The sequence below is a fragment of the Cydia pomonella genome, chromosome 16 (assembly GCF_033807575.1).
Source record: "Cydia pomonella isolate Wapato2018A chromosome 16, ilCydPomo1, whole genome shotgun sequence".
Classification (NCBI taxonomy): domain Eukaryota; kingdom Metazoa; phylum Arthropoda; class Insecta; order Lepidoptera; family Tortricidae; genus Cydia; species Cydia pomonella.
This window is the reverse complement of record NC_084718.1, coordinates 4,749,715-4,765,055: the sequence shown is the minus strand read 5'-3', so window position 1 is coordinate 4,765,055 and position 15,341 is coordinate 4,749,715. Positions and strand designations below refer to the sequence as shown.

Sequence of the window (15,341 nt, the reverse complement as noted above, 5' to 3'; positions counted from 1 at the left end):
GACGCAGTCGCTAGCGTTTAAGACCGCGTAATACTCAAATGGTAAGTATTGGTGTCAGACACCGGAGCCACTGGTATTAATTCTTATATTAACGGCACCAATCATGGGACATTTAAGAGAAAATTTGGAGTATTTTTGATATTTGTAAAATTTGGAGTATTTGTTATACCTGTCAAATTTCTACCGCTTTACGGTTTAAAAGTATAATGTCCAATTCGCCCTTTATTTTTTCTATGTATTTAATTAAAGCTTTGCTCCAGTCATGGGATGTATGGCGCCATTCATTTTCAAACTAACAAATATCAATGAATAATTAAACTTAGGCAGCTCTTGGGCTCTTGTTTATGGTACAATGTTGCCAGCGATTAAAAACTGACGGTAAATACTTGTTTTACAGGATATATCTCTACCATTCCATTACTGGTGCCTGTACCATTATAGGGGTATTTACTGTGGGTATTTTTCTTGGTTGCTAATAAGTCGTTTTCTAACTTTGGCTCTTAACCTTCAAACAAACAAACAGCTGATGAAGCGTGGCAAATGTACCTAATCATTATATAAGAATGATTCAAGATTCCTGAACCGCTCCCAAAGGACGGCGGGACGAAATCGAGCTCGGCGAAAATGATTACCTTTAGTTAGTGCTTGTCAAACGCTGTAAAAGTCGAAGGTGACCATCGGGACCCCTAAATATACCCATAGGCTAAGCACAAGGCTAGTAGCTAAGAACCTCACCAAATATCACCAAGAGGAGTAAGAGGAGGTCGAAAAGTAGCCGAAAAAACCTCGCGTTTATGCACAAGCCCTAAGGTCAAAACGGTGGATATTTGCTTTTTTTTTGACACAGTATCTTCGTAAGAACTGTTATATAATCTGTGGTAAAACCAGTTTTGCCGCATACGACCTTATATTATAGAATAAGCTAGCGCAAAATCAAATTCACTACGCGCGAAGTATTGGAACGAGCGCGGGTTTCGGGAAGCAACCAAGCAATTAGCGCCGTATTTTTATGTTTTATTGTTTAATCATGCGTCACCTTTAGTTTGTTAGTAGGAAATGTCAGGGAATTTGTCAGGATATTTAACTTTTTCATATGGCAACCCTATCTGCAGTTGTATCATGGTCACATTTTTATCACCTGTTATGTCATGCGTCACTTTCGCACTTACATACTTGTTAGAACGTGACAGGCATGGTGACAAATGATAAAGAGCCGACCATCTTAGCTCCAGACTAGAGATGGAGTGATAGCTTAGCTTCACTTTTTCTCGACGTCATCTTTCTTTAAAACGAGCAAAGTAGGGCCCATAGTTAGTTTTCTTATACATACAATAACACCAAATTTCCTCAATGATTCCAATTCCAGCAAAATATTTTTCAAAAAAAATGATTTTGTTTACAAACACGTTTTATCAGTGGAAGGTTTTCTCCAAAATTAGACTTTAACTCCATACCACTAAGTTATTTTTTGAATATCAGCGCCGGCTTGCATAATATTGCATACTCTACTGCTATCTTTCTAAAGTAGACTTTAAGTAGTGCAGCGTTGAGTTTCATTTTCAAACGTCCTTCACTTGTTTTCGGCCAGACATGGTGCCCGATGGGTTATTGTTTTTCGTGGTATTCCGTGCCTGCTCTGCCATTAGGTATAAAAGAAGGCTAGACAGAGAATATGCGTCAGTATAAAAACATACGCGGTAAAGATGACATCGATTCACGTTGCGAATTTCGGGGCGCGGTTCTGCAATGTGAGTAGATTCAGTCTTATTATTTAGGGAACAGAGTTCAACTTGAATAAGCAAGTCAGCTGCTTTCGATATCACCGGGTATTTCAAGGTAAGATTAGTGCATTAACCAAAGTCACGGTCACGTTTTTATTTAATAACACAGTAAGCGGACAACGTTGCCTATTGCGATTATAGATATGGGCCTTTTTTACAAGCTTTTATTTAACTAATAGGGAACTTGCCCTACTAGCCCGAGAGTTTGGATTTTGAAAAAACGCTATAAATCCCTAGGGAGTTTTTTATTTTTATTGTGACACTAATTCATACCAACTAAGTAGGTATAAATGAGTTTTATTTTAAAACACTGACTGGTATCCTTAATTTATTTTTATTGCCTATATGTTTAAAAATACTTAATTTGATTAATTTAAAAGCCCCGATTTCCGATTGAGTATGTAAGTAAGTCGATTGTGTTTGGGGTTTTTATTTCGAATTGTCTCGACGAGTATTAGTTGCTTGTGATAAGAAAAGTACTGTCAGTAGCAAAATCTTGTACCAAAAATGATTCTTTTGCTAAAAACTTATCAATACTTCATGCTAACTTGATACAGGTTGTTGTTGTTGTCATAAGGCACCCCAGAGGTGCAAAGGGCCTTCACTAGCTCGCGCCACGCCTCCCTATCTTCAGCGACCTTTCTAGTGTCGCTTCAGCTCAACCCGACCGCTCGTAGCTCACTTATGACGGACTGATGATGCCAAGAGTGGCGGGGATACAAGTTGGCATAACATTAAAGCAATAACCGACTAACGAAAATGCGGACAAACAATACATTATTACTTAAAACTTTATGATTTTGCGTTCTTTCTAAACTTACAAAAAAGAACTACACAGTGTAAATTAGTAAAAAATAGTACGATCTTTACTTAACAGGAACTGGATAAAATCAAAAACTTCATCTGCTCTCCTCTGTCGGTGGAGACGGTGTTGGCGTTAGTGGCCCTCGGCAGCAGCAACGAATCTCGCGCAGAAATATTCAAGGCACTTGACATCCCTAATGAAGACAATGTAAGTATATTTTTTTAATATTAATTAAAATTTTTGGGTCCAGTCCCCGCAAAGTTTACGGCGGCTAGATCCGTGCATACATAAATCAAATGAGCTATAAAAAATCCCATATTTTTTACCAAGTGTTATTTTTCTGACTAACTCGCTATCTACTTTTGGGCGCTAGAAGAGCGTAACTATACTTAAAAGCGTTCAATTTGGTCCCTAATACGGCTACGCCTCACTAACCACTCACTGGTGGCCGACAGTTTACTGGTATTCGCATCGACCCGTGAGAGGTGAGCCGCCATTTTACTACTTTTCAATCCTACTACTCACGTGTTGAACGCCACTTGAAGGGATAACTTTTTCTAGTTTTTTTTTCTAACATTTACAGCTTTTTTCCACATTCACATCACTGACGGCAACTCTAGCTTCGAAGGACCCGTCAGAATTTAAAACATGTGAAGACGTTACATTAAAAATCGCGAACAAGATCTACGTGAAGCATGGAGGAGCCCTAAAGGCGGCTCTCAAGAAGGACGCCGAAGAAGTCTTCCAAGCCAGTTTGGAACAAATAGATTTTACACAAAGTAATAATGCTGCGAACGCCATTAATAAATGGGTAAGTTCCTAAAAAACATGTAAATATTATCAGTATTATCGCGTAGTTGGCATTGGAAATGTATCAGAGTTACTTCATTAAAAATTATTTGTGACCGCGGCGTGCAAACTGTCCCACTTTGTCGCTTGCCATAAGGAGGCCTTGACAGGTTATTCGTATAAAAATACAAGCAAATCTCGACCAAAGTGGAACGATTTGCCGCCCGCGGTCACATTTATATCTATGCCCTAACCTAAGCTTGTCACTCCGTGATTCGGTCAATTACGTACTTGAACATTTTGCGGGTTTCTATGGAATTATGTCATAGGCCGTACTTATATGTATTTTTTTTATATTTTTAGATCCTCATGAAATAGATAGACTTTATTAATTAAGTCATCATAAGTACTTTTACATTTTCGAGCGTAAAGTAATCCGAACAAGTTTATTAAAAGTAGGTACATCGTAATACAAGTACAAGTTCGAAAAATAGGAAATTCACGAGTGGCAATAAATTCAAACACGACCAAAATGAGTATTTTAAATCGTCACTAGTTGCGAATTACCTATTCGCACTTGTATTGTACAACGTTTTATGGCCATATGGTCCGAAGAAGTAGCCGAAAAAACCTCAAGTGATTTATGCAGAAGCCCTTATGTATAATTTGTATTATCTTACTTGTTAGCTCTATTTCTATTTTGTTTTAATGTAATTACAGGTGTCGAATCAAACTAACAATGCTATCAAAGATATTGTTTCTGCCGACATGCTTGATGAAGACACACGGCTTGTACTCATCAATGCTATCTACTTCCATGTAAGAAAACGTTATATTGCAAACCTTCTTGCTTTTTAGGGTTCCGTAGCCAAATGGCATAAAACGGAACCCTTATAGTTTCGCCATGTCCGTCTGTCTGTCTGTCTGTCTGTCTGTCTGTCTGTCTGTCTGTCTGTCTGTCCGAGGCTTTGCTCCGTGGTCGTTTGTGCTAGAAAGCTGAAATTTGGCATGGATATATAAATCAATAATACCGAAAAAGACGTACAATAAAATCTAAAAATTTAATTTTTTTTAGGGTACCTTCCCTACACGTAAAGTGGGGGTGAAATTTTTTTTTCGCTGCAACCCTAGAGTGTGGGGTATCGTTGGAAAGGTCTTTCAAAACTAATAGGGGTTTTCAAAAAACTTTTTTTGATAAAGTGAATATATTCGGAGATAATCGCTCCGAAACAAAAAAAAAATGTGTCCCCCCCCTCTAACTTTTGAACCATAGGTCCAAAAAATATGAAAAAAATCGTGGAAGTAGAACTTAAGAAAGACATTAAATGAAAACTATAGCGGACATGATCAGTTTAGCTGTTTTTGAGTTATCGCAAAAAGTTTTCCCTTCATAGTAAAAAGACTTATTTTAATTAGGTACTAATTATGCAAATTTGCCTATTTGTTTAACTCAGGTGAAAGGTACCGTTTCATCCCTTGGTTAACAATTTACTATACTTTAAGCTCGAGTTTAGCTTATTGTGACGGAAGAGTAACTACGGAACCCTACACTGAGCGTGGCCCGACATGCTCTTGGCCGGTTTTATTAACTAATAGGATACTGTTAACAAGAAGAAAAATTTTAAACAGAACTTTACAAGTTAGAAAAATTGTAAATAGAACTTTACAAGCTAGAAAAATTGTAAACAGAACTACTACAAGCTAGGAAGCTTTTAACAGAACTTTACAATATCCTAAACTTATTATCTGGACTCGATATGACAAATATAAATTCTAATACTAACGCAAATTATGTCCCAGTGCTGGACAATGTTCGATAACACACCCAAAAATACGTTGACAAAATATTTGTGTATTTACAGTTCTTTTTTATTGATAATTTTAATAAGTGTTCAAGTTTGCACAACCATTAGGAGAATATTTTGAAGATAACAATGATACATTAATAATATATATATGATAATGGTAAGCGCGGACGTGGCAGGCCCAGACAGAGATGGTGGGACGACATAGACACCTTAATCAGTAACTAGCCGGAAAAAGTCACAACGAGAGTTGTGGAGATCAAGGGGAGAAGCCTTTGCCCTGCAGTGAGACACCAAATGGGCGAAAAAAAAATTGATTGTAGTTTTAATCTGTAAAAGATGGTTAAGTAAGAAGAGTTTCTGTCAACGTATTTTGGGTCGATCTATCCTCCTACACTGTAGGAGACAACCTGTAGGACCTACAGGTTGTCCTATCCTATAGTCAATAGAGGCGACAAACAGACTGTCAATATTGGAATAAGGCTGTCAAATACTAGAACATTTATTTGACGACCGGTTTGGCCTAGTGGGTAGTGACCCTGCCTACGAAGCTGATGGTCCCGGGTTCAAATCCTGGTAAGGGCATTTATTCGTGTGATGAGCATGGATATTTGTTCCTGAGTCATGGGTGTTTTCTATGTATTTAAGTATTTATAAATATTTATATATTATATATATCGTTGTCTAAGTACCCTCAATACAAGCCTTATTGAGCTTACTGTGGGACTTAGTCAATTTGTGTAATAATGTCCTATAATTTTTATTTAATATTTATTTATTTATTTATCTAGTAACCTTGTACACAATGCATATATCTTAATCTTGATGTCTTTTTAGAATTAGGGAATTAGTACCAGGAAACATTAATCATAACGCGGAAATCCATTACAGGCTTTCTGGGAGTATAGATTTGACGCCGACGATACATGCACCAGAGTATTTCATGTTAATAACTCCAAGAAAATCGATATTAAACAGATGAGTTTAATGGGGAAACCTTTTAATTACAAGCACAATCCGGCGTTAAAGGCTAAAGTAAGTTTAAGACATAATATTAATAAAATTGTATCTTTCATTAAACAAAGGTAAGTAAAATTGTTAAAAATTTGGAACACTGGAATTTCCACTGAGGTATTCTTTAAATTTCACCGCTTAACATGTAACTGTAACTGCCTGTTTTTACTTTATATTTTTGATGGGTTTATCGTAAGCTATTCCAATCGGTTTCATTTATTTATATAACAATAATAATTTACCATTACAACAATACCTTAAAAAATAAACTAGTTAGTTAATTATGCTGGGCATTTTCCGCAAATCGACAACCATTGTGCCTATTTTGCGTGAAAGTACCACTACTCTAGCCACCCCAGCTCCTCCATGAAACCTAGCAGTGTCTTCAGGTTGCTAACTGCCTCCTATAGGGTGCATATGTTATATAGGTATTTGTTCCTGTATACTTCTACCTGTTTACAATCTAGGAGAATATGTTTCGCTGTTTCCTCTTCTTCCATACACACTCTGCACATGGGGCTGTCCGTTTTACCCATATTATGTACGTGTTTGTTTAATGTGTTATGTCCAGTAATAATAAAAAATAAACTATAATTAGGTCTACAATTAATTAAAACTAACAAAGATAAATTTAACTATGAAGGAAGTAAATAAAACTGCACTAAACTTCTTAAAAGGTTAGAATTGTTCGTATTATTTCCACTCAAAATCACGAGCTCTTTAGATCCTTAAACGAGAAAAGTCTCCCCAAAATTTTATAAAAAAAATTTGTCCGTTTTGTTACAATTATAGAAGGTTGTATTGAAAGCCATAACCAAACGGACCAAACATTTTCGGGACACTTGTTTCATAGTAAAAATAGAAAAAGCTCGTGATGAAGCGACGCTCTGAGTAGAAATAATATCAAAATTTCCAATTGTAACACAAAAAATTTGGTACCTATAACATCATAAAATAGAAATGCCCAACTGACAAATAAAAAATATTTCCCAAAATTGGTTCGACGTCCATAACCGGGGTCTTTTGCATATAATAGTTTATGACTAGAAATAGACATTCGAAGACAGTCCTCCTTGAAAAGAAAGCTCTGAATCAAAGTGATTGTAATTAAATAAAACTACATATTAAGTAGATGTTTTTTGACCGAAGCAATAGCGAAACCCTCCGGGTCGTAATTCTCAACCGATTCTCGTGCTGTAAACAAGGTTTGATGATTACAAATTTTTGTCGATGTAGTTTTTGGAAAATGGCGTAGCCATAGGGATACGCGAGATCTACATCTCACAGAACCACTAGTTTGTGTAAACAATTAACACGCTGATTTTCACAAACAAATTATTGTAAGGTCAAAAAAATCGCATCTTCTTTCTGATAGTTAAATATCCCGTTCTATTGCAGATACTGCAGATGTTCTACGTTGGAGGTAAAGCTAGTATGGTGATAGTTCTGCCAGATGAAATCGAGGGTCTGAGTGCTGTGATGAAACAACTGGCAGCCGGGTATGATCTGATGACAGAGATCAGAAGTCTACAAAAAAAAGAACTTGAAGTAATCATACCTAAGTTTAAAATTGAATCGGAAATCAATCTAAAGGAACTATTACCTAAGGTATATATTTGATTACTCGTATTTCTTGTATAAATAGCAATTATGCATAGTTTTATGCAGTATAAGAATTGTGAACATAGTTTTATTAAGAGTTTTTGTACTTCCGAGAGTTCCGAGCTATGTAGAAACGTACTTAAATAATGATTGATTTGAAAATAAAATGACCAATGAAAAAAAAAAAATAAGAGAAGGACGATAAAAATAGAACTTGCTAATAAAATTCTATAAAATCCTGAACATTATTATTTCAGATGGGAATCAAGACAATTTTTGATCCATTTAAGTCAGAGGTCAACATGTTGTCAAGTGATGATCGACAATTTGTATCCCAAGCCATTCAGAAAGCGTTCATAGCGGTGGATGAACTGGGCACGGAGGCGGCAGCAGCCAGTAAGTTTAAAATTATCATTTTATGTTATTCTTAGACTAAAAATTTGCCACTTTATACGGAAAAGTTGGATATAAACCTAAAAACATTGTAAATAATCGTATTTTATACAATTGTGATATAATGGAGAGCTTTTCAGTCGAGTACGTGTTAAGGCCACGAAGCTTGCTGAGTTGCCTTATTGGGTACGAGATTGAAAAGCTTGATTATATCACTATTGTATACAATATTTTTTTAACGAGTCAACAAAAAGAATACTTTAAACTAATAAAATCATAAAGGTAAACAAACCAAATATATACAGCTATTTAAGTTACGCGCGCAGACGCGATACTTTCATACTCGTACGCGCCCCGGCGGGTTGGTCAACGACACCTCGTAACAGGTGTAGTTGTAACTCATGAGGCTTTTTTCTCGATTTTGGCCACCATAGCCTATGGAGACTAACAAGCAACTGTAAGCGGTTTTTGTAGTCTATGTTGCTTAGATATAAGTGCGCGCGAATCAGTGTTGATCAGTTTGATTAACAAAATACATATATTACTAGTTCAAGTCTTAGTTTCATTCGAAGCCGCCACGTGCACTTCCAACGGCAATAGGCAGGTTACATCAATCGTCATCAGTGTCATCACCGGAGGCCAGCTGAAGCAGCGTGCACATTCACATTGCCATTCACGGCGACTGGCATCGTCAGCGACACGTTGGTGGGGTCCAGAGGCGGCCAGAGGCTAATTGTCACGGTGGAGCATGCGGCCAAAGCATGGTCAAGTATGAAACCTACATAAGTATAAATAGGCGGAGCAGCTTTGATAAGACTCGCTTGGATGTAGCCCATAGATGTGGATATGGCCTTTGCAATGTTCATTATGGTGGCAAAATTAGGGGATTTTAGGGATTGCCCGCATTTGCACTGATCATTTTGTGTGTCCCACTCGGGGAAAGACTGGAACAGGACTTTGTAGGCTACAGTCCCTATTGGTTTTAAGTGCCTAAAAGTGGTTCCTATTGCTCAGTTGCTCAGTGAAATGTGAAGTTTTCTTAAGCCGCGTCTTCACTTAGTGTTCTGAACAGTTCAGTACCCCTAGTGTAAATAAATTCGATTTCGAAACGTGACGTACACGTTTGCGTTTAGTCTCATTTTGTATGTGATTTAGAAAGAGCGCGCCAAGCGGGACGTTTTGGAAACTCAAAATCCTATACAAAATGAGACTTAACGCAAACGCGTTCGTCACGTTATGATGTCGATTAAATTTACACTAGGGGTACAGAGCGAGCAATCGTTCGTTCCTTCGGTTAATGAAAACTCTTCGAAGTAAATGAGAAGAGCGAACATTTGCTCAAAACCAAATGTTTGCTCAGAACACTAGGTGATAAAGCGGCTTTATATCGAATACCTGTGTAAACTTAGTGGAGGTGGGCTAAAAGTCCAAATCCACACCACACCTGCCTAGTTTAGGACATTTCGATTGAATAAATGAATATATGACGAAACGAATATTGAATAAATAAATAAACCCATCATGTTTAGCATCTTAGATTAAGAAACAAACTTCAAACCAGGTTAGTACAAATATACTTGTTTTATACCCTCGTACTGTAATCTTTGAATTAGAATCCGTAGATGAAACTCGTACCGGCATGTTGAAACTTTTGAGCTGACTGTTTAGCACTTGAGAGATTATCTTGTGAACAATCACATTGTGTTAGTGAATGAATTGTGAAATGGTAAACACCTATTTTACTACAGCCTTTCCAGGGTCCAAGTATCTAAAATACACTCTCAGGTTACTTTCTTATTAAATAATCAGTTAGGTATATTTATTATGTAAAACTTTATCTAGCAGATTAAAATACACTTAAACTAAGAATCACACTTTTTATTTATTTCCTTGGAGTGTCCTATCACTACTGTATTGATTCCGCGAGTAGTTTGAATCAACAAAATTCTAACAACACGGCTAAATAATTGAACGGTCTGTCCTCATCGTCGTCCTAGTTCTGTCGGTGTATGTCGTCTTCTGTCGTGAACTGTACCCCTAGTGTAAATATTTTCGACAGCGAAACGTGACGTACGCGTTTGCGTTAAGTGTCATTTTGTATGAGATTTTTGACTTTCCAAAACGTCCCGCTTGGCGCGCTGTTTAAAAACCCATACAAAATGAGACTTAACGCAAACGCGTACGTCACGTTTCGCTATCGACTAAACACACTAGGGGTACTGAAGTGATTTTGTTTTGTTGACTTTAAAATGATTTGAATTTTAAATTTCAGCAGTCAAATCGAATACGTCAAATTTAAATATGTCAGTCAGCCAGTCAGTTGGTCGGTCCGTCGATATCGTCGCCGCGGAGGTTACGAGCCTCAACAATTGTACGTCAGCTGCAGAGATAGGTGACCCCCCCCCCAGCATACAATCGGTCTATGGTAACTAAAGCCCGACCAGAAATATACAATAATTGTCAAGAGGGCGCTGTTATTCTTATGTATTGGGTGACAAACTGACAGTTCAGTTTAGTATGAAAAATTTAGTTCTAATGAAATTCTACAATATGGCACGTGATCATATATTACTGGTCAGACTTTTCTGCTATTCCACTATTCCTATTATGTTTATAATATTTATAAGATTCTGTATTTTTAACCGACGTCAAGATTTCAAAAGGACCGATTTTGAAAATTATTTTTTTGATTCAATCTATATGTATATACAGATTGGTCCCGTTTTTGTCAAAACTTAGTTCTGATGATGGGATCCATGAGGAATCGAGGGAACTCTTCAAATGTGAATAGCAAACATGTAGTATATATTTGTACTTTCATCAACAAATCAAGCATTTACATTTAAAAAGTGACATTTGATGAAGTGGAACTGCTGATGATGATCAGAATTGAATGGAATTCTTCAACGACGCATAGTTCACGTTTGGCGATTTGTCCTCTTCGCTGTGTTTGTGAAACAAATTAGATTTTTAAGACAATTTTTTGTCAAGTTCGAGTTCTGACGATGGGGTCCATGAGGAATCGAGGGAACTCCTCAAATGTTAAAGGGATATATATAGTGATCTTAGTATTTTCATCATCGAATTAAGCATTTACATTTTTAGAAGTGACATTTGATGAAGCGGAACTGCTGATGATGAACAGAATGGAACTCTTCATCGCCGCAATAGTTTACGTTTGCCATTTTGTTCTCTTCGCATGTTTGTGAAGCAGTTAGGTTTTCAAGGCACATTTTAGTCAAGCTTGAGTTCTGATGAGGTATTGAGGGTACTTCTCAACTCTTTTAAGCTACTACTACTAGCTGTTAACTTATAGCTATTTTTATTATTATTTCATGCATGGTGTGAAATAATTTATTTTAAATACAGTCGAATACCCTATTTCGGGTATTTTACCAATCAACCAGCAAATCTGAAATGTGTCAAGGTGGGTACAGTGAAAAAACCTCCTTTTACCTCCTTTTCTACATAATTAGGCGTAGGGCGCTGTCTTTTTATTTTAATTGTATGAAATCCAAATTCAACAATAATCTTTCTTCACCGGTCTCCCTCACTGAAGTTGGTTTGTTTTTCTTAATAATTATGTTTTAATTGATTGTGTTTTTGTTAATTGTGTATTCCTCTGTTTGCCTATGTGTTTCTAAATTGTGTGTATTTGCAGCAAACAAATAAACGCTTTATCTATGTATCTATCTATGCAGGGGAGGCGGGTCACCTCTCTCTGCATCTAGTTATACTCGTAACTTGGAGGATTTAACAACTGGAGCCGCCTTTAAGAGCTTATCCCTTCGTCGAAAACCTCGGTCAATGGTTATATTATATGTGTTTTATGGACTGACGTTTATACATTTGACGTGCCCCTCCCCCGCAAAAATCGGCAGACTGTTTTGTACAGAAAATTACAAGCAAGGCGTCTGCCATTGTTAAATGCTACTAAATAGTATAAGTATTTAATACACTTTAACTTAAAAGCCTATTATTATTAGATAAGTAGTTTAATTTTGTTACTAAAATTAAACATTTCGTAATATATTTTTCCCAGCTTCGATGTGGCAAAGAGAACGCTGCGGACATTTTTGGACCGGCGATACGTTCACGGCGGACCGTCCCTTCCTCTTTCTTCTGCAGGCTCATGAGATCCCTGTAGTTTATGGAACTTTCAATGGATCAGACATAATTTTTTTTAGATATTAGAGTGTAAGATTATTTTCGGATTTTGTGCTTCGAGTATATAAATACATTTGGAACCAAACAATAATTTTGGAGTATTTTTAATATTTACCCTAACATACTTGTAAAATTTTAACCACCTTACGAGTTAAAAGTTGAAAGACCTATTCGCTTTTTACGTTTTCAACGTATTTAAATAAAAGATACTTCTTCTGGCTGGTTTCCACATAATTTACAAATGAAATTAAATAACATTTTTTCTCCAGGTGTGAGCAGTAATGACATTTATTTTTAAACAAATATAAATATAAACGTCAATCTTAAGCAGTTCTATGAATTTTACTTACGGTATAATATTGCCAGTGTTTTAATGTTCATGAAATATTCATTATATGATGATTTAGACAACTATAATATTCATTTCAGCACAAATGAGGTGTCGAGAACTTTGTGGGCGATTTTGGATCGGCGAGAAGTTCAAAGCAGATCATCCCTTCCTATACCTACTCACAGTCACATCTCATCAGATCCCTATATTTTACGGAACCTACCATGGAACAGACAATTGAAGAAATTCAGAACATATGTATTACTCTTTCGAAATTATACATCTTCTAATAGTACTTACATCTATTATATCTATAGGATATAGTACTTACTTTTTTAAATAATTAGATTTATAATGTAAGTATAAAACCCTAATCTAGCAGATTAAAATGATTAACCAATTATTAAAATGCATTTTTATTTTTACTAGAAATTTACTCTACTGCAGCTAAAAGTAGTTAAAATCAGCAAATAAATAAATAAATAAAAAATAAATAATAATTATAGCACATTATCACACAAATTGACTAAGTCCCACAGTAAGCTCAATAAGGCTTGTGTTGAGGGTACTTAGGCAACGATAAATATAATATATAAATATTTATAAATACTTAAATACATAGAAAACACCCATGACTCATGAACAAATATCCATGCTCATCATACGAATAAATGCCCTTACCAGGATTTGAACCCGGGACCATCAGCTTCGTAGGCAGGGTTACTACCCACTAGGCCAAACCGGTCGTAAATTCAAATATATGGCTTAGTGAGAAACAAATTAAAATTTTAAATTTTAAAATTTTATATTGCTAAAAGTGAAGAATAATAAGTCGCAGTGGAATTTAGAGGAATATATTCGATTCGTAAAACACAGATGATTGACGGTTGATTGTACAGACATTACAACAACAACGGTTTCATAGCAACCTACCAACACTTCCTCTCAAGCAACCATCCATCATCATGTGAACACCCGCAGCATCATCAAGCACTCAAGTCTAAACCTAAACCAGACACACACCTTTCAAACTTAACGCGAGGCAATGGCTTAGTTAAGACATCGGCCAGGTTATCTTCAGTCGGGATGTACTCCAACTGAATCAACCCCTCATTGACGCAATGACGAACGAAATTGTACCTAATATCAATATGTTTCGTCCGCCGGTGAGAAACAGGATTGTTCGCCAACGCCATGGCGCTCTGGTTGTCTACAAACAACTTGATACTCTTAGAGTGCCCCTTTTTAATCACGTGACTCACTAACCTCTGGAGGTATACAGCTTCCTTGGATGCTTCAGATAATGCGACGAATTCTGATTCACTTGAAGAAAGTGACACGCAGTTCTGCTTTCTGCACTCCCAGGATATCATATTTGGTCCAACTTTAAACATGTACCCTGAATAAGACTTTCTGTCTCTTATGTCGCCTCCCCAGTCAGCATCAACGTAACCTGTAATTAAATAATTGTTACGTTCACCTTTTGACTTCCGAAATAGAAGGCCTAAGTCACATGTTCCCTTTATGTAACGTAGAACACGCTTAGCCGCCTTCATGTGTACAAATCGGCAACATGAATTATATTGAGCTAAGAAGCTCACAGCCGCCGAGATATCGGGCCTCGTGTTACAGGCTAGGTAATTCAATGCACCAACCAAAGACTGGTATCGTAATTGTTCTTGGCGATTCAACTCCTTACCACCCCCATCTGCCAAAACCTTATGCAGATCCAGTTCTAGCGGAGTTTTCACTGGTTTGCATTGATCCATACCATGATCCTTTAGAACGGTTTTGATAAACTTCCTCTGATGTAGGAAAAACGTACCTTCTTTTCCTCGTTCTAAACTCATGCCTAAACATTGTCGAGCTTCCTCTAAATCCTTCACTTTGAAGTATTTCCGCAAACCGCTCAACAATTCCACCTTACTATTAATATTTTCAAAAAATATTATAAAATCGTCAACATAAAGACATATAAAAATATCGTCTTTAAAATATAAACAACTATCGTACTCGGAACGTTGAAATGACATTGACAACAAAACATCATTTACTTTTTCGTTCCACGAGCGACTTGCTTGTTTAAGGCCATATATTGCCTTCTGCAATAAACAAACTTTTGATTTCTGACCTTCGCTGTCAAAACCTTCCGGTAATCGCATATAAACTTTTTCGTGTAAATCGCCGTTTAGAAACGCAGTATTTACATCGAAATGATGCACCTGTAAATCATTTTCTGCAGCCAACGCCAGCAATAACCTTAGAGTCGATCTTCTTACGACGGGAGAAAATGTTTCAAAATAATCCACACCGTACGACTGCGTGAAACCTTTTGCAACAAGTCTGGCTTTGTATGTCAGGTTTCCATCGGCGTCATACTTGTATTTGTATATCCATTTATTTCCTACTACTTTGGCTTCTGGCGGTTTATCAACAACCTTCCAAACGTCGTGTTCCTTCATAGACTCCAACTCACGTTCCATTGCTGCTTGCCACTCATGACTGTCAGGTCTCTGTAATGCCTCCTTGTATGATCGGGGCTCTTCCTCTATATTGCAGGTACTACGGTAGCAATATAGCCCGCTATGTGCACTATGTAACCTATTCCGTAGAGGATACCTAGGTTCTGCCTCATTGTGCATATCAGCCACTCT

At 36.8% G+C, this 15,341-nt stretch overlaps 1 protein-coding gene across 2 annotated transcripts in view; it reads left to right on the top strand.

Moving 5' to 3' along the window:
* The first annotated feature begins 1,665 nt into the window (after positions 1–1,665).
* The window catches only part of LOC133526297 (serine protease inhibitor 3/4-like), a 44,455-nt gene continuing 30,779 nt past the window's right edge, over positions 1,666–15,341 (top strand). The window contains exons 1-8 of one of the 2 annotated variants that reach the window (XM_061862852.1): positions 1,666–1,748; positions 2,659–2,793; positions 3,170–3,397; positions 4,096–4,194; positions 6,072–6,215; positions 7,593–7,802; positions 8,054–8,192; positions 12,786–13,089. In XM_061862852.1, the coding sequence (XP_061718836.1) occupies positions 1,704–1,748; positions 2,659–2,793; positions 3,170–3,397; positions 4,096–4,194; positions 6,072–6,215; positions 7,593–7,802; positions 8,054–8,192; positions 12,786–12,928 (1,143 nt within the window). In that variant the 5' untranslated portion in view covers positions 1,666–1,703 and the 3' untranslated portion in view covers positions 12,929–13,089. Of the gene's footprint in view, positions 1,749–2,658; positions 2,794–3,169; positions 3,398–4,095; positions 4,195–6,071; positions 6,216–7,592; positions 7,803–8,053; positions 8,193–12,785; positions 13,090–15,341 lie in introns of those variants that run through there. The other variant, XM_061862851.1, reaches the window with a different exon arrangement.